Source organism: Pseudorasbora parva, chromosome 14 (genome assembly GCF_024679245.1).
Source record: "Pseudorasbora parva isolate DD20220531a chromosome 14, ASM2467924v1, whole genome shotgun sequence".
Classification (NCBI taxonomy): domain Eukaryota; kingdom Metazoa; phylum Chordata; class Actinopteri; order Cypriniformes; family Gobionidae; genus Pseudorasbora; species Pseudorasbora parva.
This window is the reverse complement of record NC_090185.1, coordinates 36,138,483-36,166,216: the sequence shown is the minus strand read 5'-3', so window position 1 is coordinate 36,166,216 and position 27,734 is coordinate 36,138,483. Positions and strand designations below refer to the sequence as shown.

The window sequence follows — 27,734 nt, the reverse complement described above, 5'->3', positions numbered from 1 at the left end:
AATGAACGAAACATCGCAAAGCTGCTGGAGTTTTATCATTCAAAAGAGATACATTAAAATATCAGTTAAGACCAGAGGGAGTTTTTGAGTTTCCAGACCAAACATCTTGATGTGGGTCTGGCTTGTCAGGCTAGCTCTGTGTCATTATCGTTAACAATTTTTAAAGCTATCCACAACTTTCCTACTAGTCTTAGTGGGCGTCGCCATGACACTCGATACTTCCGGTTGACGGTATCTCAGTTCCGGCTTAGCACACATAACAGTTATGCTGCGTTCACACCAGACGCGAGTGACGCGAATAAATAGTGCTATTCACGCGAAGTTGGACGCGTGAACATTTTGAATCCATTCGCTTCATTCACTACACAACAGACGTGAATTTGTGTCATCGGAGGGGCTTCTGCCAGGCAGCGGCAGTTGTCAGAAGGACGAGCCGAGTTAAGGCTGCTCTCGCTGGGGTTGATGAGCGCTGAGCACCTGGGTCTCACACCTACTTGCTTCCATAAACCATGCGACATAAACGGACCCGTTTGACATGTTGCTAGCACCCTACGCACTCCATTCAATGCCCAACGAGCTTCAAATAAACTCAAGAATTGTGATGTAGAAGTAATATTTGTATTTTAATATTTGTAATTGTTGAAATGTTGTTCATGTCAGACATTGTCAGTAGACTTTGTTTTAATCAACATGAAAATAGATGCATGAACTTCAATGAATTTAAGTGCATTGTAATAAAAATTAACATTTCATTGCTGTAAATGTAATTATTGAGTTTAAATATTAGTTTAACCAATTTAAAATACTGCAGTAAAACTATAATTTTTTGCAAGGGGTATGTTTATTGTTTTCAATAATTTAAAGATTTAATGTGTAGCAAGACCGCTCTAATAGCCTATCGTTACCTTCCAAATAGAGACCTGCACTCCCGCAGGACCCAGCACAACCGAGTGCGGCGCGGGACAATATTTGATGGGTGAATGCGGATGCGGGTGAACAAAATAAATAACTAGAAACAAATAAACCTTTATTTATAATAAAATAAAATCGATTTACAGGCGCATGGACGGAAGGAAACTCTCGCGTGGTTCATAGGAACAGCCAGCCAAGCCTACACACAGTGGCAAAGCAAAATGTCTGCACCGCATAAGTCAGGTGAACCGCTTAGTGCTTCAGATATTAGTAAGTTCTTGTAAGATAGTCAGATCCATGCAACCATCTGGGACATGTGATCATTTTGCCTGAAGCGTTGTTGTAAAAGTCTACTCCTGAATCCTGATAATACAACCAAGCGTTCAGCTGAGAGCAGTATAGACTAACGTAAACCGGAAGTTCGTTACCGGCTTGTTCTACGTTGCCATAGCGATCATGGGAAAGGTCGGAGTTCGGTAAAAGTTGTGGATATCCTTATCGCTATCGTCTTAAAAGAAAAGGTTCTATATAGAACCTTAAAAGGTTCCATCGATGCTACGTATTTAGAACCCCTAAAAGGTTTTCTAGAACCCTTTTTAAGTGCCAAAAGGGTTCTTTCTTGTCATTATAGAACCTTTTTAGCCTCAAAGGTTCTTTGCCGTTGACTCCAAATGCTTTTCTTTTTTTTACCTTTTAGCATGAAATGTTCTTTGAAGTTGACTCCAAATGCTTTTCTTTTTTTTACCTTTTACCATGAAATGTTCTTTGGAGTTGACTCCAAATGCTTTTCTTTAAAAAAAAAACATTTTTAGCATACCAGGTTCTTTGGAGTTGACTCAAAAAGGGTTCTATATAGAACCTTTTAGGGGTTCCAAATATGTAGCGCTGATAGAACCTTTTAAGGTTCAATATAGAACCTTTTCTTCTGAGATAGTTATCATCCTAGGTGTGAATGGGCCTTTATACCTTGTTCACACAAGCATCATAACGCTAATTTACTGGTTAAGTTTTCACTTCTCATCTTGGAAGAATTCCCTAATTTACTGATGATGATCAAAATATCTGACCTCTTTATTTTAATGTATCTCTTTTGAATGATCAAACTCCAGCAGCTTTGCGATGTTTCGTTCATTTGGGATTGTGTTTTTTCTCTTTCTTTTGCTGTAGAGGAGTCCTTCGATTACTCTGCTCTGACAGCTTTTCATTTAAATCATAGCTGGTGGCGGTGAACGCTTTTGTCTCGGAGTTTGTCAGCTACATTGTGTCCGTGTAAAGACGGGGCTGGAGCTGGACTGCACAAGGCTTCGTTTAAATTCATGTCTCGTTTTTCTGTGTAAGCAGTTTTTACAATGAAATGATTATGAAGCCAACTGAGCTGGAAGATCTATAGCCTCTCACAGGCACAATCCCTATAGCACTCCATCACCCGCTGGCTGTAGGGACAGTCAGCGCCTCTGAATGCTGAATGCATCGCCCTTCCGACTGTTTGTTCTCATTCATATTTTCAGATGTGTTTTTAAAGGGATAGTTCACACAGAAATTGAAATGTATGACGTCCATGCCACTGTGAAAAATTATTTAGAAAAAAAGTTACCTGGTTGCCTTAAAATTTTGAGTTCATTGAAATTAAAATTTTGAGTTAATACAATGAACCTTTTTTGGTGATTCGACAACCTTTATTAAAATATTATTAAAAGATTTTGTAAGCATATTGGGTAATTGTGTGTGTGTGTGTGTGTGTGTGTGTGTGTGTGTGTGTGTGTGTGTGTGTGTGTGTGTGTGTGTGTGTGTGTGTGTGTGTGTGTGTGTGTGTGTGTGTGTGTGTGTGTGTGTGTGTGTGTGTGTGTGTGTGTTTTGATGACGCAGTGAAATAAATAGTGTTTCAATTTATTATAGCTCAATTTATACTTGTTTATACATAATTATTACAATTCTATAAATATATTTATAAAGACTCAGACCTATATTTTATTATAAGAACAGTTACATTTGTATTATTTTTATAACTACTTAAGTACTTACTAAGTCATGCACTTGCTTTTTTAAATGCGCAAAATCTCGCATACACTTATTTATAAGTAATAATTAGTCAGTTGTAAGGTTTCATGAATTTATTCATAAAGATGCAATATGCATTGATATATAACATCACCGTTTTCTCCAGAACGACTGTACGGCCAAATCTTGTTGCAATATTGTCCACAGATAAGGCACAGTTTAACCTTGCGGTGTCCAAAACTGATTAAATTCATTGTGTTCACATTAAGATACAAAATATGTTGATAACTACAGATAATCTACGGAGGACTTTAAATATTCTGGAATAGCAACATTATGTGTTAATAATGTGTGATTTCCCTTTGGTTCATAATTCACAATGAGTAAAAAAAAAAAAAAAAAATTATATATATATATATATATATATATATATATATATATATATATATATATATATATATATATATATATATATATATATATATATATATATATATATATATATATATATATATATATATATATATATATATATATATATATATAATTGGGCCTGAATACATTAATTATTACATTTAAAAAAGTAATGTTTTATTATAAATAATAATTTTTTTTAAATAATTTTTTTTTGCATGTGGGGTTGGGTTTTTACAATGACACAAATGGTTTGGTAACACTTCATTTTGATAGTCCACTTTAGACATTTTACTGACTATAAGTAGTTTATAGAATTAAATAAGACCTAATTAATAAATTTAATTTGTATATTTAGTTGAATAACTTAGATCATAATGTTAGTGTCCCCAACTGAGCAAGCCAAGCCAAAGGCGACAGTGGCAAGGAACCAAAATTCCATCAGGGCATGATGGAGAAAAATAAACCTTTGGAGAAACCAGACTCAGTCGGGGTGCCAGTTCTCCTCTGGCCTATTATTAAACAGTGTATGATTATTATTCTGGCAACCTAACAGGTCATAAATCATATAAGATAGGAATATTCGAAATTTGGGTATCACGCAAGATTACACAAGAGTATGAATACATGAAAGATCGGAGTTATTGCACCGGAAACAAGTTTATTGAGGATGACGTGCCAGTGAGGCAAATTCAGAGGAGACGTCAATTGACACGGCTCAGCAGACACTCCAGGATGAGCTGGTCATGTCCAGACGCAGGTCCACCATCTGATCCGGACACGGCCTGGATCCGGCCGACTGCAGTAAACCTCGGGATAAACAGAGAGACTAACATTAGCGTAGATGCCACTCTTTTTATGATGTAATGAGTACATCAGGGTTTATGGGAAGTGTTCCCGGTTCTGGCTGACCTAGTTAATGCAGCCTAACAATCAGTCAATTAATTTGAATAATGAAAGTAAAACAAATAATAATAACAAATCTATATGTATGCCATAGTAAAGAGATGTGTTTTTAGTCTAGATTTAAACTGACAGAGTGTGTCTGCTTCCCGAACAATGCTAGGAAGACTATTCCACAGTTTAGGAGCTAAATAGGAAAAGGATCGACCGCTTGCAGTTGATTTAGATATTCTAGGTATTATCAACTGGCCAGAATTTCGAGACCGCGAAGACGTGATGGAGTATAATGTGTTAAGAGCTCGCTTAAGTAATGAGGAGATAAACCATTGTACCATCTGAATAAAGTCCTACTGCCCTTACAAAAAAGAAGTATACTTCAAGTTAATTTTATGAAGTATTCTTAGGGTTAGTTTACCCAAAAATTAAATGTATGTCATTAACTCCTCACCCTAATGTCGCTCCACACCCGTAAGACCTCCGTTCATCTTCACACACAGTTTAAGATATTTTATATTCAGTCCGAGAGCGTATGCAAGTGTATGCACACTATACTATCCATGTCCAGAAAGGGAATAAAAACATCATCACAGTAGTCCATATGAGACATCAGTGGGTTAATTAGAGTCTCTGGAAGCATCAGAAATACATTTTGGTCCAAAAATAACAAAAACTACGACTTTATTCAGCATCAGTCTTCTCTTCCGCGTTTGTGTTCAAACCTCAAATAAAGATTCAAACGGTTGTGAATCAGTGAATCGATCAATGATTCGAATCATTGCTCGATTCTCTGATTATGCGATTATGCATATTTGCCCACCTAGTGAACCTTTTGTTAATTTTATTAACACCAAAGTAGCTGAAACTGATTAACCCCCTCTGCTACTTGACCAGATCAATATCACAGGAGTTTAACTAACTTGATGCTATTCTCTGATTAAAAAGTGTTCCTTTATTTATTTTTTTGAGCAGTATATATACACTGATTGTTATGTCTATTTAATTGGTGGTTTGAAAGTTGGGTTTAATGCAGGAAGGGGACTTTAATTTAGGTGAGAATGTCCAGTGGAAAAAATGAACTGTGACGCAATATGAGGTTCTGAAAGTGCAGTAATTGTTTGTGTGATCACTGCTTACAGAAGGTTGTGACAGACCCAAATCATCACTGCTGCATTGTTGCATTTTCCCAGTTGCCAAATATCATAATGTAGCGATTATATTTATTTCTGGTGCAATCTTAGCCTGTGTGTGCATGTTTCAGTGATCGCATGGCTATCATCAGAGTAATAGCCTTCTTTATTCAGGTGAGATTGTTGTGTAAGCTGCTCTGTGTATCTTCTGTATTATCCAGGTACAGCCTAATCAGATCCAGATTACTCTACTAATCCTCAAATCTTAATTGTGGCCCTGCTCTCTGTGTGAGTGCTGGATGAAGAGAGAGTGAGAGAGACAGAGGCAAAGATTAGACAGCCATGATCAAAGTCGGCCGTTTTATTTTGTAACGGTCAGAAAATGGCCATGTAGAGTCAAGAGCTGATTTAGAGGGACACAATGTCAAACTGACCTTAGAAGAACAGAAAATAGAAACCTGATACAGAAGTATCTTCATCATCAACCCCCTCTCCTACGGTCCCTCCCTGCTTCTCTCTCTGTCTCTATCTCTTTCTGTGAAGAATTCACTAAAGATGCATGATTTAAGGCTTGTCACGTCACCTTTATTTACAAAGCGCTTTTTACCATACAGATTGTTTCCAAAGCAGCTTTACAGCGATAACAGGAAAATAATGCAACAATTTTGTTTTGGCTGTACAGCCGTTTTGGACAAAATAGTGATGTCTTCATCCAGCTCAGTTCAGTTATCATACAATGGTGTCGATGCAGGCAGATCACTAATAAAGCTGAATATTTAGTGTCCCCAAGTAAGCAAGCCTAAACAGAATATTTATCCAATTTCATCTGCTTGAAGATCAGAGCCATCACTCTTAGAAGAAAAGGTTCTATATATAACTTCACAAGGTTCTATTGATGCTACATATTTGAAAACCCTAAAACATTCTATATAGAACCCTTATAAAGTGCCAAAAGGGTTCTCTCTTGTCATAATAGAACCTTTTTAGCATAAAAGCTTCTTTGGGGTTCTATATAGAACCATGGGGTTCTTTACTCAACTCCAAAGAACCTTTTATGCTAAAAAGGTTCTATAATGACAAGAGAGAACCCTTTTGGCCCTTAAAAAGGGTTCTATATAGAACCTTTTAGGGGTTTCAAATACGTAACGCTTTTAAGGTTCTATATAGAACCTTTTCTTTTAAGAGTCTCTATCCGGTTGTTAAGGCTGACATCACGTGGCAGCCAAATTCTCTATCTTATACCACAAGCCAAACGCTCTATCTTATATACGTTCTATCTTATACCACAAGCCAAACGCTCTATCTTATACCACAAGGCAAACGCTCTATCTTATATACGTTCTATCTTATACCACAAGGCAAACGCTCTATCTTATATACGTTCTATCTTATACAACAAGCCAAACGCTCAATCTTATACCACAAGCCAAACGCTCTATCTTATATACGTTCTATCTTATACCACAATGCCATTCATGCCATTCATCAGGTGTTATGGGAAGTGTTCCCGGTTCCGCTGACCTAGTTAATGCAGCCTAACAATCCTTTAACTGATTTGAATAATATAAATTGATTATGTGCATGCCATAATAAAAGATGCATTTTTAGTCTAGATTTAAACTGACAGAGTGTGTCTGCTTCCTGAACAATGCTAGGAAGACTGTTCCAGAGTATAGGTGCTAAATAGGAAAAGGATCGACCGCCTGCAGTTGATTTTGATATTCTGGGCATTATCAACTGGCCAGAGATTTGTATAGAGAGGGAGTGGGGAACAGTGTGAATAGTCTTAAAAAATCTCCAGTTGTCAGTATGTAATGCCAGAATTTCCCATTAGGTTGAACTATAACCTTTAAAAACAGAGCATCCTGACAGTTATATGTTGGGACACTTGAAGCTCTCCGTCACGGGTCAGTGGTATTGATTGTGTTCTGGAATGGACAGATCTGTATCCTTCAGTGTCCTCTGGATGGAGGCGGCTCACAGCAGAGATCTGTGTGCTTGATGCTCGCTTGTATTGATCAAAGTAACAGCTGCTTACCACACTACAATCTTTCGGTGTGCTTTTAAATCAGACAAATCTCTCTTCCATTTCCCCTTCCTTGCAGCTGTACGGATTTCCCATTTCTCCTTTCACAACATATTTCCCTTTATTTCTGCATTTGTTTAAGCAGCCAGACTTTTTTTTATGATCTACATTGGTATTTCAGTTCTATTTCCCACAGACTCTTTCTTTATTTATATCCTTCTCTTTTTTCCTGTCTGTCTCTCTTGTATAATCGATCTGTGTGCTACAAGTGTGATTTTCTGTATATGACAATCATACCGCACAGCTGGACAACAGGGTCTTAATTTCTTAGTGATGCATTGCTCCTCATACCATTGATTTAGGTCACATCCAACCCTGGGGAAAGCATCTAGTCTCTTGTTTGCCCACAAAAAGTGCTGAATGAGGTTGTTGCAACAGTTTGGGCTGCTTGTAAAATATTACATTGCAGAAGCATATTCCCCTTATGAATTGATCATGTTGTTAGGAAGGTTTGGAATTTCTCTAGCATGTCATTTTATGATAAATGACTCTTGATGACTATATGTCCGACAATTTACTTCGCCTTCATCACATAAAAGTCATTTGACCTGTCTGCAGCAGTATTTCCTTTATCATTATTTAGATCTAACATGTCTTTACTTTCTGCAAACAAGTATATTCAGCATTATCAGTGTAGTCTGATTCAGGAACAAAGGATTCTGAGTGATCATTTTGAATCTTTGTTCAGAAAGGAATACTAGCTTATTTCAGGGCAGTATACACTGTTTATTAAATGAAACAGATATTATTTCAAAATCAAATTACTTATAGTGTGCTATATTATTGTTTTATGACCTCATGATGTTACATGTGGATAATAGGATAATAGGTAATAACTTATACTACTGGTTCACTGATTATGTGCATCGCTGAACAGAATAATTGATGTTATGCACAGTATCCAATTACTTTTTATTACAACAAAAAGTTTTGTTGTAGTAATAAATCATTTAATTTAGAAATTATTACTGTTTTATAATCTATAAAAATCAATAACCACTGTAGATGTCAATTTAGAGCTAAAAAATGTTCTTGAACAATGTTAATAAATTGTTGGAGTAATTAATCTTTGGGACATGCCGTTGTTTCCTGTCTCCTCTATGCTAATAACAGACATTGGAAACCAATTTTACAGTCCTTTCACTCCATTGATCATCATGAGCAGTAAATTGTCACTAGTCACCTAGCTTCACTAGAGCGAGTAAATGAACATGAAAATCTGTTTAAAGCGTGCTGATGACATAGTTGGATATACATTTCCAGACTCATAGGAGTTTGTGCTGGAGGTGCAATAGATCATTACTGAAACACCTTCTTGTAGGGATGACTTGCACGATACCAAAATTTCAGTAGTCATTCAGAATTGTGTGATATATATAAAGTCAGAATTGCATGAAGCAAAGTCAGAATTACGAGATATAAAGTCAGAATTGTGAGATATAAAGTCAGAATTGTGAAATATGCACTCACCTAAAGGATTATTAGGAACCCCATACTAATACTGTGTTTGACCCTCTTTCGCCTTCATAACTGCCTTAATTCTACATGGCATTGATTCAACAAGGTACTGAACACATTCTTTAGAAATGTTGGCCCATATTGATAGGATAGCATCTTGCAGTTGATGGAGATTTGTGGGATGCACATCCAGGGCAAAAAGCTCCCGTTTCACCACATCCCAAAGATGCTCTATTGGGTTGAGATCTGGTGACTGTGGGGGGCATTTTAGTACAGTGAACCCATTGTCGTGTTCAAGAAACCAATTTAAAATGATTCAAGCTTTGTGACATGGTGCATTATCCTTCTGGAAGTAGCAATCAGAGGATGGGTACATGGTGGTCATAAAGGGATGAACATGTTCAGAAACAATGCTCAGGTAGACCATGGCATTTAAACAATGCCCAATTGGCTCTAAGCGGCCTAAAGTGTGCCCAAGAAAACATCGCCATACCATTTCACCACCATCACCAGCCTGCACAGTGGTAACAAGGCATGATGGATTTATGTTTAATTCTGTTTACGCCAAATTCTGACTCTACCACCTGAATGTCTCAACAGAAATCGATATTCATCAGACCAGCCAACATTTTTCAAGTCTTCAACTGTCTAAATTTGGTGAGCTTGTGCAAATTGTAGCTTCTTTTTTCCTATTTGTAGTGGAGATGAGTGGTACCCTGTGGGGTCTTCTGCTGTTGTAGCCCATCCACCTCAAGGCTGTGTGTGTTGTGGCTTCACAAATGCTTTGCTGCATAACTCGGTTGTAACGAGTGGTTATTTCAGTCAAAGTTGCTCTTCTATCATCTTGAATCCTTCGGCCCATTCTCCTTTGACCTCTAGCATCAACAAGTCATTTTTGCCTACAGGTTTGCCTGAAACATACTGGATGTTTTCCCTTTTAACACCATTCTTAGTAAACCCTAGAAATTGTTGTGTGTGAAAATCCCAGTAACTGAGCAGATTGTGAAAAACCCAGACCGGCCCATCTGGCACCAACCACTATGCCACGCTCAAAACTGCTTAAATCACCTTTCTTTCCTATTCTGACATTCAGTTTGAAGTTCAGGAGATTTTCTTGACCAGGACCACACCCCTAAATGCATTGAAGCAACTTCCATGCGATTGGTTGATTAGATAATTCCATTAATGAGAAATTGAACAGGTGTTCCTATAATTCTTTAGGTGAGTGTAAAGTCAATATTGTGAGATATAAAGTCAGAATTGTGAGATATAAACCGGTTTACTAATAAAGTCATGTAAACGCGGTTCCCTTTATTGAGGGAACTTGCACTGCGTCATCGTAGATGACACTTCGGGGAACGCCCCTAGCATGACGCCACTGAAGCTTGAAAAAAAAGGCCAATCCTGATTGGTGTTGCATCATGACGTAGCGAGTAACGGCATACCCGGAAGGTACAAAGGGACGCCGGCACAAGCAGCGTTACCTTTCTGCTCTTCAGCGTTAGCGCTCTGTGTTGAATTGTTTGTCTATTTGGTGTTGTTTGTCCAAATGAGTATTATGTGGCAGGCTCGTGAGCTTCGTAGTTCTGTCCCGCGTCTGTTGAGGCAGCGCGGCGGCAGATCAGTGGGCTCGCAAATGAACTTGTCAGCGGGTCTTGGGTCTGCTGAGGCACTTTCTCAGTCCCTGCTGACAGTTCAGATGTTCTCCTTCCCCGCGCTGTGGCCTCTTCCCCCCGAGGTGGAGAACCAGATGCTTGAGCCGTCTGATTCTGAGGAATTAAATGTGGTCAACGTCGACGGAGTGAAGTAAAAGAGAGCTTGCCACCTCATAATGCAAGGCTAGATCTCGTGTTGCTGAGGCAGCGCGTGGATTACGGGTCTGCAACAAGAGTGAACACATGTGATTGTGTACATGTGATACTGTTTGGCACGAGGCATGCAGTTAGCTCCTGAGGGTTCGTTGAGAGATATCTCGCAGCGTACAGCCATGCGTTTTCGAGTGTTTCAGCCTCGCGCCTGTGGTCTTTCATCTCAAGGGATAAAAGCCAAATATGTTGTAAACGAATCGAATCTCGCGTTGCTGAGGCAGCGTGTAGATAACGATTCGTTAAATACATATTTAAACAGTATTGTCTGGTGATTATGGCTGCATTTAATTCTGAGGAATTAAAATTAAACATTATCTGACTTTGAGGAGTTAGATATGTTTATTCAGCCTATCATTCAGACCATGTTCACTTGAGGGGCGATTAGGGCCATTTAATTCTGAGGAATTAAATGGGATTTATCTAACTTTGATGAGTTAGAGTATCAGCCTATCATCCAAATTGTGTTCACTGGGCTTTTTCATCTAAGGATTCACAGTGGCCGCCCTAAGGTCTCTGGGTGTGGTCCAGACCCTGTCGAGTCAGATGAAGCCGTCTCTTCGGGGAGCGATCGAGGTCGCCTCCTCTGTGGAGTTTTCTGGAAGTCGATGCTGTGATCTGCCATCTACTACGCTCGGGCCACATTGACTTCCATGCTGCTCTAGCTGCCTCTAGAAAGACTGCAGCTGGGCATCGAACGCGTTCTCACACCGAAAATCCTCCCCGACTAAGCCTGCAGGGTGGCTGCTTCAGGGGGTCTGGCAGGAGGCTCAGTGGGTACCAGAGACCAGCCTTGAGAGGCTGGTTCCCCAAGTAGAATATCTTGGCGCATGGTTATGCTCCCGAATATATCTGCTAGGGCCCTGTGTACCGTGGGCAAAGGGTACAGACTGCAGTTCAGCGTTCCACCACCGGAGTTCATGGGTGTGGTCCAAATAGTGGTGTGCCCAGCCCAGTGGCAGGTTATGGAACAGGAAGTGTGCTCCCTGATGGTAAAGGAGGCTATATAGTGTATCCCTTCGCCAGACAGGGAGTCCGGCTTTTACGGTCGCTACTTCATGGTTCCCAAAGAGGATGGAGGGGTGCGTCTATAATTAGATCTGAGGTCCTTGAACCATTCTCTGAGGATATTCAGGTTCAAGATGCTCACTATCCCATCATGAGCAGATCCAGTTCGAGGACTGGTTCATCACGATGTATCTAAAGACGCATATTCCATATCTCCATCCTTCCTGCCCACAGGAGGTCCTGAGGTTCGGTTTCGGGGGCAAAGCGTACCAATATCGGGTTCTCCCTTCAGCCTAGCTCTTTCTCCCCGCACCTTCACGAAGTGCATGGATCACCCCGCACCTTCACGAAGTGCTCCGTTAAGACTCCAGGGCATCGTGTACTCAATTATATCGATGACTGTCTCATTCTGGCCAGGTCGTACGATATGGCGGTTCGGCATCGAGATGTCGTTCTGGCGCATATGAGGTGCTTGGTGGGGAGACTCAACACAAAAGTGTGTTGACGCCCTCCCAGGGGACTACGCTCCTGGGAGTCGTATGGGACTCGACAACGATGCGGGCACAATGTTTCCTGCACGTATCGAGTCCATACTGGCGGAGGTCTCCAGAGTAAAGCTAGGCCGCAGCCTCACTATTAAGCAGTTCCAGAGACTGCTGGGTCTCGTGGCAGCAGCGTCCAGCGTGATTCCGTTCGGCCTGCGCCACATGAGACCCCTACAGTGGTGGCTGAAGACCAAGGGGTTTTCCCCAGAGGGGAATCCCTTCCGTATGATCAGGGTAACGCACAGATGCCTTCGTTCCCTCTTCATATGGAAGAAACCTTGGTTTCTGTTCCTAGGGCTAGTATTGGGAGCATAATGTTGCCGGAAAACCGTTTCAGCAGATGCATCCCTTACTGGCTGGGGCACGGTCATGGAAGGCCGCTTTGCGGAACGTCCAGGGGGACACGGCTACATCCTGGCACATCAACTGCCTGGAAATGCTGGCGGTCTAGAAGGCTCTGAGGAGCTTTCTCCCGGACCTCCGCGGCCACCATGTCCTGATACGATTCGACAACACCGCCGTGGTATCATATCTAAATCATCAGGGGGGTCTGAAGTCGCGCCCTCTGTACAGACTGGCGCATCAGGTTCTCCTGTGGTTCCAGGGGGAACTGGCATCCCTCAAGGTGATGTACATCCCCGGGGACCAAAATCAGGGAGCAGACTTCCTGTCGAGGCAGGGGCTGAGGCCCGGTGAGTGGCGTCTCCATCCCGAGGTGATGGAGGCCATATGCAAGAGGTTCGGCCCAGTGGAAGTGCATCTGTTGCGTCTCGAGAGACGTCCCACTGTCCACTGTGGTTTTCCCTCAGGCATCCGGCTCCTTTGGGCCAGGATGCCATGACACAGACGTGGCCGAGGCTGCGTCTGTATGCATTCCCCCGATTGCTCTGCTCCCTGGAGTTCTGGAGCGATTCCGCCGGGAGGACATCAGCCTGCTCTTAGTAGCACCCCAGTGACCATCCAGAGTATGGTTCTCCGACATCATAGACCTGCTAGACGGCCTTCCATGGCAGATCCCTCTGAGGAGGGACCTGCTGACTCAGGCAGGGGGCACGATATTCCACCCCAGCCGGAGTTATGGAACCTATGGGTCTGGCCCCTAAGGGGGCACAGCTCATAGAGGAGGGTCTGTCAGCAGGTGTCGTTGAGACCCTACTCAGCTCCAGAGCTCCTTCCAACAGGAGGTTGTACAACCTGAAGTGGAATGTGTTTTCCACTTGGTGTAGAGAATGTGAGGTGAACCAAGTTAACTGCGCAGTAGCTTCAGTGCTGGAGTTTCTCCAAGATCGTTTCTCTGTCGGGCTTACCCCGTCCACACTTAAGGTATATGTGGCAGCCATTGGGGCTTTCCACACACCAATAGGTGAGGGACCACTGAAAAGGCACCATTTGGTTGTACGGTTCCTCCGAGGGATGCGGAGGATGAGGCCTGTGGCTCATTCCAGGGTTCTAACCTGGAACCTGACAGTAGTGCTCAAGGGGTTGGCTGAGGCCCCCTTCGAGCCGCTGGAGCTGGCTGAGGCCAAGAACCTCACACTTAAGTTGGCCTTTATCCTTGCCATCACTTCTCTGAGGAGAGTGGGGGACCTCCAATCGTTGGCAGTCACGCCAAATTGCTTGAAGTTTGCCCCAGGCGGAGTTAAGGCCATCCAGCGTCCGACCCCGGGTTATGTACCCAAGGTACCATCTTAACACGGTACGGTCGGTGGTTCTCCAGGCATTCCATCCCCCACCTCATGTGATGGCAGAAGAGAGCAGACTTCACCTCCTCTGCCCGGTGCGGGCATTGAGGATTTACTTGGAGAAGTCTGCCCAGTGGAGGAAGTCAGACCAGCTGTTGGTGTGTTTTGGTCCACCCAAGAAAGGGCTGCCTGCAGCAAAACAGACTATCAGTAACTAGATTGTCAAGGCAATAGCCACGGCCTATCAGGTGCGCAATCTGCCTTCACCTATAGCCGTGAGGGCTCATTCTACCAGGGGTATGGCCTCTTCGGTGGCCTCCTTTCGAGAGCATCTTTGCAGGAAGTCTGCGAAGCCACGCCTATCGTCAGAGCGCTCGCTTCATCGCAGCAAGCTAACGCTGCTTGTGCCGGCATCCCTTTGTACCTTCTGGGTATGCCGTCACTCGCTACGTCATGATGCAACACCAATCAGGATTGGCCTTTTTTCATTCAAGCTTCAGTGGCGTCATGCTAGGGGCGCTCCCCATGTCTCGTTCCCTCTCAGGGAACATGGGTTATATTCATAACCCAAGACGTTTTCTTGCGTTGTCATTTGCATGTAAACGGGTGAAACTGGTTATTTCAATAAGCTGATATTTGTGAGTTATCAGCTTACTAGTGTGCATGTAAACATGCTCAGAATTACGTAGCCTATCACGTTGGCGCCCTCTGCTGTTTCCCCCTGCTTTCTCCTTTTCCTCACACCTTGTCTTATATTCGGGTATATACGGTAAACTTGATATAAAATTCAGATAAAAAGTCAAAATTAACCTTTTTATTTTTTATTCTGTGGTGGAAATAAGCTTCCATAGTTTCATTCACAGAACACAAAAAGGTACTTTTGAATATAAAGCACACACTATATTCTTTGTTCTCTACAAATAAACAAGCATGGACACATTTTAGCCATCAAAAGTACAAATATATATATTTTTAAATAGTTTAATGATTATAAACATTATTTTTTGCTTTGTACCAGGTATTGGATGATGTTAAAGGTTTTATCAGTGAAACCAATGGGTTAATATATGTATATTAACCCATATGTATATTAACCCATGATAAAGGGCACTTTTGGCATCTCTTTAGTGGCACGTATTTGCAGGGCCGTTTCTAGCCTTTCTGGCACCCTAGGCGAGATTCATATGTCCCCCCCCCCCCCACACACACACACACACACACTTTTTTTTTAAACTACAAAGTATTAAGTAAATATGACTTCCTTATTTCATGGGCATATTGTACATGCATTAATCGAATAATGTAGCTAGGTTTATTATCACTCAGATCACAGATGTTGGGGGGTTCGGGGGCATGCTCCCCTGAGAAAATTTTGATTTCTATGATCTAGATATTTGTATTTTAAGATGTTCTGAAGGCCAAAAAATTAGACAACAGTAGCTTGAAAACATGTCACTTGGCACCGCTGCGGATTGAAGAACACAGTGACACAAAGACTAAAAAGACGGGACGAAGCCGTAGCCGAAGCCTCGTGCCAGTTTCATATGTTTTAAAGGTTAATCACATATTTTTTTAGGGGGGGCTGATGCATAAGTTCATAAAAAAGGGCCTAGTGACGCCCATGGTTATGACAGTATTAGCCTACTTGATCAATTTACACTAAACAGCTATCTCTGATGTAAAAAAAAAAAAATATATTCAAATGAACTGCTATAATGTTCTGCACCTGAAATGAGCATGGCATGTGGTCCGTCCAGTACTAATATTCAGTGTAATGTTTTGCTCAACCTTATGATAGAGCGACCAGCTTAGTAGAGAACAAGTCCTACAAGTAACCAATAAGTAGGCTAACATACCTGTATATTTCGCTTTCTTTTTTTATATTTTCTCTTTTTTCTTTTTACGATACTGAGCCCCTGATGGCTTTGACCTTTTCATGATGATGAAACTGAAGCACGCTGTAACGAGTAGAAATATAGTGTGGCCCCTTTAAGAGTTGCGCGCGTTCCCTGCAAACGAAGTCTGCATTTTGTGAATGTGCGCACTGAGTCTTGAGCTCCCATGTGTGGGGATTATTATGAGAGTTCAGCGGGGAATAAAATGATGTTAATCGTTTACATCCACTCCAGTTACATTAAGTGAGCTATCCGCATTTTTCACTCGGACACAAGCGTTACAACGCCACGGATGACGACGTTCCCTGCCGCCCTCTACATGATCTCATTTCATTACAGCAGCGCCTCTATCACCATGGCGACTTCACTCCAATAATCGCAACTAATCATAATGCCTTGAAATAGCAAAAGTACGAAATATTAATAATAAAATATATATGAAATAACTAAAAAATCTTGTTGGGGCGGGGGCTCATTGGCGCCCCCCAGCTGTTGGCACCCTAGGCGACCGCCTAGTTTGCCTATGCCTAGAAACGGCACTGCGTATTTGTCTTGGACGTGTATCAATGTTTTTCATGTTATTTCAGACTAGATTAATCCTCCATAGCTAACTGAAAAGCATTTTCAATGTTGTTTTCAGACTTGGGCAATAAACTATGAACCTCTCTAACCTCCAAAACTCATTATCTTCAGCTTTGACAGAGAGAAAAAAAATGACACCCCTGAAAATTGTCCTCCCCCAGTCCAGTACTCCCGCACATCTCACAGTCATCTGTCTGACCTGATAGAAAATCCATTTATTTTTGCACTTTACAATGCTTCTAAATGGCTTCATCAGGAAGCAGATCCATGTGACTGGGTAAGCAAACAAAGTCTCGCTGAGTCAGTCTGTGGACAGGAATGAATTAATGAAGCAACACATTAGGATGGCTTCCGCATGCATAAACATATTACTTGTAATTAGGTTTGCCAGTTCTTAACACCCTGAGCTTAATTTTCATCTGTTTTACATTTAAATGTAGTGCCATTTAGTGTCCAACACTTTAAGTGATCAATCTCATCTATAAAAGACAAACAAAGTGTAATACCTTAATAGTCTTCTCCCCTGATTGTGAAAAAGGACTAATCAAACATTAATCAGATGAGAAAATAACTGACAAATACTATTCATTGTGAACTACTGTCATACAAGGTCATTTCATGAATCTTATAACATTTAAGTTATAACAAGGTAGCAATACTCAAAGTATGAAGAACTTTCCAACATAAAGAAGCAATACAGGGATCTTGCTTTCCTTCCGCCCAAATGTTTATTCATAATTAAGTAAAAACACAAGAGATCATTCTCCCAGGGTATGGAAAGCTGTTTTCCACCATTTTGAATGAACACAGCATGGAATACCTGCAGGATATTATAGTCCTCTCCCATTTTCATGTTAACTTGGAAAATTACCATCACTTCTAGAAGCTGAAGGCACACTGCAGACCCAGATAAATTTGTCTTGGATGTAGATCGAGTTTGCCAAGTATGTCTCTGGATCAGCATCTTTTGTTGGTCTCGGAAAACAACATTCTTGTTAAACGAGCACAATCTTACCCAAGGGGCTCAAGATGACTTTTTCTCTGTTGGTTTTGGGGTGAAATGTTATGTGACCTTGGGTTTTGTGTGTCAACCATAGACATCATGATAAGGTCAACACGCCATTTCAAACATCACCACATAGTCACGTTGCAAGCAACATACAAATCTGTAACAGACTTCCACTAAATGTGAGCCATGATGAACCCAAGTGCAGTTTTATTGATAAAGAGAATAACAAAAATAGAACATGACATGACATGGATACAAGAACTTGACAATAGACCTGATATGCAACGGACAAATTCACCAACAAACAATACACAATGAAACGTGGCAAACATGAGGGCTTAAATACAAGGACAGGGGAAACAGATGACAACAACAACCAATTACAAAGTGGAACTGATAAACATGAAACAATGAAAAGACAGAACTAACAACAAGATAACAAGAAGATGGCACATAAAACATGAACAAAACCTAAACAGACATGACAAAATCACAGATATGTTTATTATACTATAGTAATTTTACCAGTGACTAATTAAGTTGCATCTAGTTTATCAGATGAATTTGAATCTGGCAACATTTTGCTGTGCTGTTTGTTGTACATATTGAGGTAGTTTAAACATGTAATGCCTGATTTTGCTGCATCATGACGCTAAAAATAGTAGTGACTAACCCTTCTAGCAAACACTTCAAAATGAACCATGTGACTCGCTCCTCATCGTTTGAGAGGCTCAAGGGTCGAGAGTCTAGATAGATGCAATGAAAGCACACAGTGACCAGAGGCTGTGAACATTTCTGGGTCAATGATGCATTGCAATTTTTTTATTATGTTTTATTAACAAAGTTTGGGATGTGCACATTCAAATTAAACAAATTTTCACAGGAGGAATACATTCAGTTAATCAACTCAGTTAACGGTATATATATATAGTTTTATATATATGCTTATCCAGCATCCCTCCACCATCCCATCTCCTCACTTCTAACTATTTCTATCCCAACCTGTAATGGGGGGAGTTCTTTGGGTTCGGGCCAAATTCCGAGCTCGGAGCCCTCCGCTCGGACAGCATGCTAAATACGCATTACCTTTTCTCTGTTAAGTTATATGTACAGGTAAGTGTGAACTTGAGAATTGTCCTTTTATTTTCTTTCATGTTGCAATCAACTCATTCATGTGTCATTGTGATCAGATGATGTTTGACATCATTATCTTAGTTGAGAGTCAGTTTGAATCCCATGATTGAATGTGCCTCTATTGCTTAAATTTTGGTCTATTGTTCACACAAAACAATCACAAATTGTATGATAAACTATGTTTATTCTTATGTATACATGTACTCTCTTTTGAATCATATAGATTGTCTTCCGTAAAATAAGTGACGTCAAACGGGAGGAAGAGGAGATGCTGCGAAGGAAGAACGAAGCCCCTCTGAATCTACCTCCAGATCACCCCGTGCGGCGTCTCTTCCAGCGATTCCGCCAGCAGAGAGAGGCCCGTCTGGCGGCAGAGCGAGCAAGTCAAGGAGAACAAGATGTTGAAAAAGGCAGGGAGGAGACCATGGTGCACGAGATCACAACACCAACCAACGTCATCACGGTCACTGAAAGTCCAGCCACTCCAGTTACGTCTTCACCCACCTCATCATCATCATCATCATCATGTCGAGCAAAACTTTACACTCCCGTGACCCCTAATGGAAACTATACAAGAAATAAGTCAGCAGAACCACCCAAAAGTAAAGGCTGGGGTCGGTTTAAAGATGCCACAGCCAAGTCTGATCTCTCCTGGTGTCCTGTGTCCAAAGCCGAGTCCATGGAGATGCTAGCAGACAGGACTAAGTCACAAAATGAACTGTCCCTCAAAAAGACAGACTCGTGCGACAGCGGCATCACCAAGAGTGACCTACGACTTGACAATATGGGTGACAGTAGCGCTCGGACCCCTCAGGATCGAAGCCCAATGCAGCCTGAGGGGAAGCGAGTGTTTCACCCCATTCCGGAGCAAAGTCTTCAGGCTTGCTTTACGGAACTGAAGCAGGAGCTGCGAGGGGACATCCACTCCCTCAGCAGCAGGATGAGTGCACTGGAAGTACAGCTCGCAGAGATGCTCCGACTTCTCAAAGACAGAAAGACCTCAGGATGTTCTAATTTGTTTGACATATCAAGGCCGGACTCTCCAGATTCAGAAAAGGATGATATGTTCTCCTAACAGAGTGTTTCATGTCTAATGCGATGGGCTTGATGGCAGACATTTTAATTCTGTTCTAGTCAAAACCAAAATAACCTCAACTTGTATTTTACTTTAAAGGTGAAATATATAAGATTTATTATGTTAAAAGACTATCCTAGTTTATTGTTAATTGACTACTATTATTTTGCCATTCATGGGTTTCCCGAAAAGTCTAAACACTGAGCCTCCCAGTCACCATCAAAGCATTTAGAGCATCCACTCAGATCTGTCATTCTCTTTCAGCTCAACCTAAGTGTGAGTTGATGGAATGGCTAATGTAACAGGCTGAGAGTTTGGGGTGTGGCTACTGTAACAGGCTGAGAGTTTGGGGCGTGGCTACTGTAACAGGCTGAGAGATTGGGGTGTGGCTACTGTAACAGGCTGAGAGTTTGGGGCGTGGCTACTGTAGCAGGCTTGAGAGTTTAGGCCGTGGCTACTGTAGCAGGCTGAACGTTTTGGGCGTGGCTACTGTAGCAGGCTGAGAGTTTGGGGCATGGCTACTGTAACAGGCTGAGAGTTTGGGGCATGGCTACTGTAGCAGGCTGAGAGTTTGGGGCGTGGCTAATGTAGCAGGCTTGAGAGTTTAGGCTGTGGCTACCGTAGCAGGCTGAGAGTTTGGGGCATGGCTAATGTAGCAGACTGAGAGTTTGGAGCGTGGCTACTGTAGCAGGCTGAGAGATTGGGGCGTGGCTACTGTAGCAGGCTGAGAGTTTGGGGCGTGGCTAATGTAGCAGGCTGAGAGTTTGGGGCGTGGCTACTGTAACAGACTGAGAGTTCGGGGCGTGGCTACTGTAACAGGCTGAGAGTTTGGGGCGTGGCTGCTGTAGCAGGCTGAGAGATTGGGGCGTGGCTACTGTAGCAGGCTGAGAGTTTGGGGCATGGCTAATGTAGCAGGCTGAGAGTTTGGGGCATGGCTACTGTAGCAGGCTGAGAGTTCGGGGCGTGGCTACTGTAACAGGCTGAGAGTTTGGGGCGTGGCTGCTGTAACAGGCTGAGAGTTTGGGGCGTGGCTACTGTAACAGGCTGAGAGATTGGGGTGTGGCTACTGTAACAGGCTGAGAGTTTGGGGCGTGGCTACTGTAGCAGGCTTGAGAGTTTAGGCCGTGGCTACTGTAGCAGGCTGAACGTTTTGGGCGTGGCTACTGTAGCAGGCTGAGAGTTTGGGGCATGGCTACTGTAACAGGCTGAGAGTTTGGGGCATGGCTACTGTAGCAGGCTGAGAGTTTGGGGCGTGGCTAATGTAGCAGGCTTGAGAGTTTAGGCTGTGGCTACCGTAGCAGGCTGAGAGTTTGGGGCGTGGCTATTGTAGCAGACTGAGAGTTTGGGGCGTGGCTGCTGTAACAGGCTGAGAGTTTGGGGCGTGGCTACTGTAGCAGGCTGAGAGCTTGGGGCGTGGCTACTTTAGCAGGCTTGAGAGTTTAGGCCGTGGCTACCGTAGCAGGCTGAGAGTTTGGGGCATGGCTAATGTAGCAGACTGAGAGTTTGGAGCGTGGCTACTGTAGCAGGCTGAGAGATTGGGGCGTGGCTACTGTAGCAGGCTGAGAGTTTGGGGCGTGGCTAATGTAGCAGGCTGAGAGTTTGGGGCGTGGCTACTGTAACAGGCTGAGAGTTTGGGGTGTGGCTACTGTAGCAGGCTGAGAGTTTGGGATGTGGCTACTATAGCAGGCTGAGAGTTTGGGGCGTGGCTACTGTAGCAGGCTGAGAGTATGGGGCATGGCTACTGTAGCAGGCTCAGAGTTTGGGGCGTGGCTATTGTAGCAGGCTGAGAGTTTGGGGCGTGGCTACTGTAGCAGGCTGAGAGTTTGGGGCGTGGCTACTGTAGCAGGCTGAGAGTTTGGGATGTGGCTACTATAGCAGGCTGAGAGTTTGGGGCGTGGCTACTGTAGCAGGCTGAGAGTATGGGGCATGGCTACTGTAGCAGGCTCAGAGTTTGGGGCGTGGCTATTGTAGCAGGCTGAGAGTTTGGGGCGTGGCTACTGTAGCAGGCTGAGAGTTTGGGGCGTGGCTACTGTAGCAGGCTGAGAGTATGGGGCATGGCTACTGTAGCAGGCTGAGAGTTTGGGGCGTGGCTAATACATTGAGCATCATCATGCACCTATTCAGGAAGACAAAAGTACTAGTTTATATTATTTATTTAGATGTGTCCGGTGTAGACATTATCATGACAAAAATACATCCAGTGCAAATGGATGGGTTTATTATAAACGAGAGTGTCACATTTGCTGTAGACAGAGTGTCACTTGATTGCTTACTCATGATACCCAGTAAAACAACTAAAATCATTCCTAGTATGTTCGACCTTTTAGTGAAAACAGGCTACTTTTATCTGTTGAGGCATGCCTTTACAAGCACCTGTAAGAGCTGGGTTTGTAATCTTAGAGTTGGGGGAGACATGACATGCGAAGGGGAGTTTGCAAGGTTGTTTGAAGAAATGCTTTATTTTTGTAATTCCGCTTGATGATAATGTTGTTGCAGAAACTATATACTTCACCTTTAAAGATGAAGAGTGTTTTTTGTTTTTTTTTTAAGTTAAAATACTTACTTCTTTGGTCTGAGCCATAACCTTGTGGGCAGCGCTCATATTGTGCAACACCACTTTGGCTCATTATTTTTGCAGTTCTGTTAGTTGGAACAAGGATTACACACTTCAACTTTAATAATAAACACATTAATATATGAATATATGAAACTTATATAAGGGAATATACCAGTATATGACTGTAAAATCAACTTTTTTGTATGGTCATCCAAATCAACATATATTTGTATCTGTGAAATGCACAACTGCTGTCTGACTTATTCTCACATCTCTCAAATCATACATCTGATTTCAATGTCAGATCATTTGTCAGTCAATCAAGCAAAGACAAAATTGATTAGAATGATTTAAAACAATGGACCCCATTCATGAACAAGAGCAGAATGAACTTCTGTGTAAAACGGGACACTTTATGAGTGATTTATAGCTCTTGTTTTATGGATAGGTCCTTTTCTTTTGCAACAATAAATAAAAGTGTACCACCTTGCACATACTGTCGAAGCCACATTGTAAAAGTCCTACAAAAAATCATAAACCTGGTTATTGTCTGGTATGTCTGGGACTGTATGCAGAAGAATAATTTTTTTACATCTTTTTTTTTTTTTTTTACCTAGCCTGTTTGTTTAATAATGTGACAACATGCAATATAGCAATGCAAAATAACCAAAACTCCACTGTCTGTGAATTCTTGGAGGATGTCAGGTGCATTGCATTTTTTGTTTTTTTTAATTTTTAACTGCTTCATAACTCTGTCTTTTTATTTTAGATAAACTTTGACATAAAGTTAAGGGGGATTTGTTATGCTAAACTTGGTAACAATGTAAAAAAGTGTATTTTGTATCATTTTTAGAGATGCATTAAGCTAACAAATGATATGTTGGTTAAGCAATAAAATAATTGTTTAAGTTTATAAATGAGGAATATGCCATGGTCGGGCATTGTATCAGAAGAAATGAAGCATGAATAAGGTACAGTAGTGTTCGTTTAGCATGTGCTTTTTGTTTTATAAATGTAATTTCCAAGAAAGTGTAGGACAGTGGTATATCATAGCTTGTCCAAAACGTTGAAGTGTTAAACAGTTGAACGTTTTGCCAAATTTGCACTGCACAACTTTAATGTTTGATTCATTGTATAACCTGTATGCATAATTAATCAGTGTACACACTGTGAAACTGAAAGACTTGATGGGACTTACTGATTGTACTTTTTTATTTATTTTTTTAAGTCTGATTTAAGTTTAAATATAATCAGAAAAACGTCATTGAAAAAGATTGTGATAATAGGTGTTTGACGTTGACTTTAGCTTTAAACAAATGCTGTATTTTTGCAAAATTATTGATTATGGATTATTAAAGAATAATGGAAGCAAATGGGAAGCGTGGAACAGCCACTGTGGAATTGAAAATTACTATTGGGAAAACATATTATTATTAAAACACCAACTAAAGTTTTATTCAGATGTTTGTCACACATACACAAACACACGCACGCGCACACACGCACACACACACACACACACACACACACACACACACACACACACACACACACACACACACACACACACACACACACACACACACACACACACACACACACACACACACACACACACACACACACACACACACACACACACACACACACACACACACACACACACACACACACACACACACACACACACACACACACACACACACACACACACACACACACACACGAAAGTTAGGTGAGCTAATTTGCTCTGATATAAGCCCTTTACCATCACTATATAAGACTTGCAGCTAATACAGATATATATATATATATATACTAACGAGAATAACATGAATGATGAATGTAGCATATATGAAAACTTAACATCTTTGGTTTGTTGCTGAGTTTTCACTTTGTCTGTGCACAAATGTATATTTTTTCAATTGTCTTAAATTCATTTTTTAATGTTTAATTTTTCTAATGTCTTTCATGTGAAATCACTTTTATCAGGTCATGACACATATGTTAGATCTCGTTTTTGTTATCTTAAAAGAAATATAAATTACAGGAATTGTACTTATTTTTTTTTATTATGTCCTGCTTATTTGGATCGATATAAATGAATTTCATAAAAGGACAAGAAAAGTGTTTATTAAAATGTGTCAAATGTTTCTATTAAAGCATTTTATACTTTGCATTACATATGGTAATTTATATTGTTATTGGAATATATATATATATATATATATATATATATATATATATATATATATATATATATATATATATATATATATATATATATATATATATATATATATATATATATATATTCCAAAAAAAATAACAGAAAAATGCAAATTTTGAATTAATGTCAAATAAACAAACTTTAAAAAGTTCAACCGCTCAAAAGTTTGGGAAAAGATTAATGTTTTTAAAAGAAGTCTCCAAGGTAGATTTTATTTTATCAAAAAAATACAGTAATACAGTAAAATGTAGTTTTTTAATAACTATTTTGTGTTTTAATAAAATTTAAAATGGACAGTAACTTTTGAATGGCAGTGTGTGTCCTCATCAAGCGCCGCACAAGCGGCATGCCATGCTTTTTCTTGGTGGGTTTATTCCTCTCTAATTGCTCTGACTCCTTCAGACGTTCGCAATTAAAGACATCTACTTTCTCTAAAGGGTCTCTAAATCTTATTAGGGTCACAGAGCCAGTCTGATCCTCAGAGACTTTGATTAAAGTGAGAGTTGATGTCTTATGCTAATCACCCATGTCACACTTTCTATACAACTAAAGCTGAGTTATTGGTCATGTAATTCAATTACTTGATAGGAAAACTAATTTGATGTCAGAACTTTAAACAAGCTAGTATAAAGTAATGCCAAAAAAATATATTCTGCTCACCAAAGCTGCATTTACTTGATCAAAATACTCTACAAAGTAATATTGTGAAATATTACAGTTCAAAATAGCTGTTTTCTATTGTTAAATGTAATTTATTCCGGTCACTTGTATGTTCTGTTTCGTTTGTTCTATGTGTGAATTAGTTCTCGTTTGTAAATCCCTGTCCAACTGTGCCTGTTTAGTTCCCTAATTTTCCATGTGTATTTATTCTCCCTGTTCTGTTCAGTCCTTTTTTGTTTATTGTTTATGTAAATTTGGTCTTTATCTTCTGAGTTAATTAAAGACATTGTATTCTCACCATTTCCTTCGTCATGTGCCTTTCTCAAGTACCAAACCGTAACAGAATAACCGACCCTCAAGGCGATCACAGCGGTCATTCCTAAACCAGAAATGGATACCAACAAAGCCTCAGAGATAATGCACCTGAGCAGGCCATCTCAGAGCCAGGAGCGGACCTAGAGATTTGATCGATCTGTGGACCACAGATCCAATTCAAGACCCCACTCTCGAGTCTACATCATCCTCGCTGGTTACATCCAGAAATAATCTTCTTCTGTCTGGATCCCTGCCTGACTTCCTGATTTTGTCTCCATTGCCGGTCACGACCAGTCCCTTGGATCCATTGGCATCACTGGTGTTGTCAAGCTCCTCTTCTCCGGCCCCGCCACTCACTCCATGTGGCTCATCAATCAATCAGTCAATCAATCAATCAGTCAATGAGTCAATCAATCAATCAGTTAATCAATCCCTCAACTTTATTTATATAGCGCTTTTACAATGATGATTGTTTCAAAGCAGCTTCACAGTGTTATACAGGACAATATTGCAACAAAATTAGATTTGGCTGTACAGCCGTTCTGGAGAAAACAGTGATGTTATCAGCTTATTTTAATTTATCATATAGCAACGATGTTGGCAGATCAGTATTATAGTTCATACAACTAATTAAGACCATATTAATTAATTTTATTTGTATATTTTGTTGAATAACTTAGATCATAATTTTAATGTCCGATGCCCAGCTTCCACCGTGGATTTCTGGGATGCCGGCTGCACCTACATCATCGGGCACATCCCTTTCTACGGCCTCCCAGCCGTCCTCACTTGTTTCTGTGTTGCCCCGGTCATCCGAGTCCTCGTTGCAGCCTCAGTCCCGCGAGCCAGCAGCTCAGCACGACTTCCAGGCCTGCAATATCACCCTAGTCCGTCAGCCTCTTTGCTCCGCAGGTTCCTCCACTTACCATGGTTTCACCACCATCGATCGGCTCCCTGGTGCTGTCCAGCCAGTCAAAGCTCAACCCGTGCTCTTCCCACCGTCTGCACCACCATGGTGTTTCTCTCTGACTCCTCCTTGTCCATCAAAAGATTTAGGCCCTCTTTCAAATCCCCCTCCTTCCCTGCCTCCCTCCCTCCTGAGTTGGACATTCAGTGTGAGGATCAATCAATCAATCAATCAACTTTATTTGTATAGCGCTTTTACAATCACGATTGTGTCAAAGCAGCTTCACAGTGTCAGACAGGATAATATTGCAACAAAATTAGATTTGGCTGTACAGTCGTTCTGGAGAAAACAGTGATGTTATCAGCTTATTTTAGACAATGTTGGCATATCAGTATTTTAGTTTATAGAATTAAATAAGACCTAATACATACATTTTATTTGTATAACTAGTTGAATAACTTGGATCATAATTTTAGTGTCCCCAACTGAGCAAGCCAAGCCAAAGGCGACAGTGGCAAGGAACCAAAACTCATCAGGGCATGATGAAGAAAAATAAACCTTTGGAGAAACCAGACTCAGTCGGGGTGCCAGTTCTCCTCTGGCCTATTAACACACCTTGTATTATTATTCTGGCCACCTTACAGGTCAGAAATCATATTATTGATTTAGGATTTGACATCGGATGCACCTTTCCGAGGGGTGCATTATGTCACATATATATTCTGTTTAGTTAATTTGCTGTCATGCCTGCATTAGTTCTCATTAGTTAATCTCCGTCCAGCCAAGCCCTATTAGTTCCATCATTTACCATGTGTATTTATTCTCCCTGTTCTGTTCAGTCCTTTGTCTGTTTTATGTTACAATGGTGACATAATTCATGCCGCAATGCATGCTGGGAGCCAACATAGTATTAAAATGAGGACTCCCAGCATGCATTGCAGAATGAAACATGTCACCATTGTTGATGTCTAAACTTTTGTTGGTAAATATAATATACAATTTATAAACTAATCACTTTGATCATGAATAAAGTAATTAACTACTCAACTTTATAATGCTGTTCTCTAGATCACCTGATCATTGGTTACAGCACTTTTTGTAACAAATTATGTGTTTTGTTAAACACTGTTACAAACTCATACAATCTGCTTAAACTCAAACTGCCCAACTAAAGGAAACACTCATCATCAAAATGGTAACATAACATTTTCAATAAAGAAGTTTACATCTGAACCTGTTCATTCTTAATAAGAACCAAAAGACACAAAATGTTGAAATGGCTCAACTACAAAAGATTTGTTACAGATTAGTTGTACCTCTCCAGAAAACAAATAATGTCACGTTGACTCAACTAAACATTTTTTTGTGTGTC

General features: G+C 41.0%; 1 protein-coding gene across 1 annotated transcript in view; it reads left to right on the top strand.

The window, feature by feature from the left end:
* Nucleotides 1–21,386, top strand: part of kcnh1b (potassium voltage-gated channel, subfamily H (eag-related), member 1b) — a 99,090-nt gene extending 77,704 nt beyond the window's left edge. The window contains exon 11 of the mRNA XM_067416320.1: nt 18,842–21,386. Within this exon, the coding sequence (XP_067272421.1) occupies nt 18,842–19,693 (852 nt within the window). The 3' untranslated portion in view covers nt 19,694–21,386. The remainder of the gene's footprint in view (nt 1–18,841) is intronic.
* Nucleotides 21,387–27,734: the final 6,348 nt, after the last annotated feature.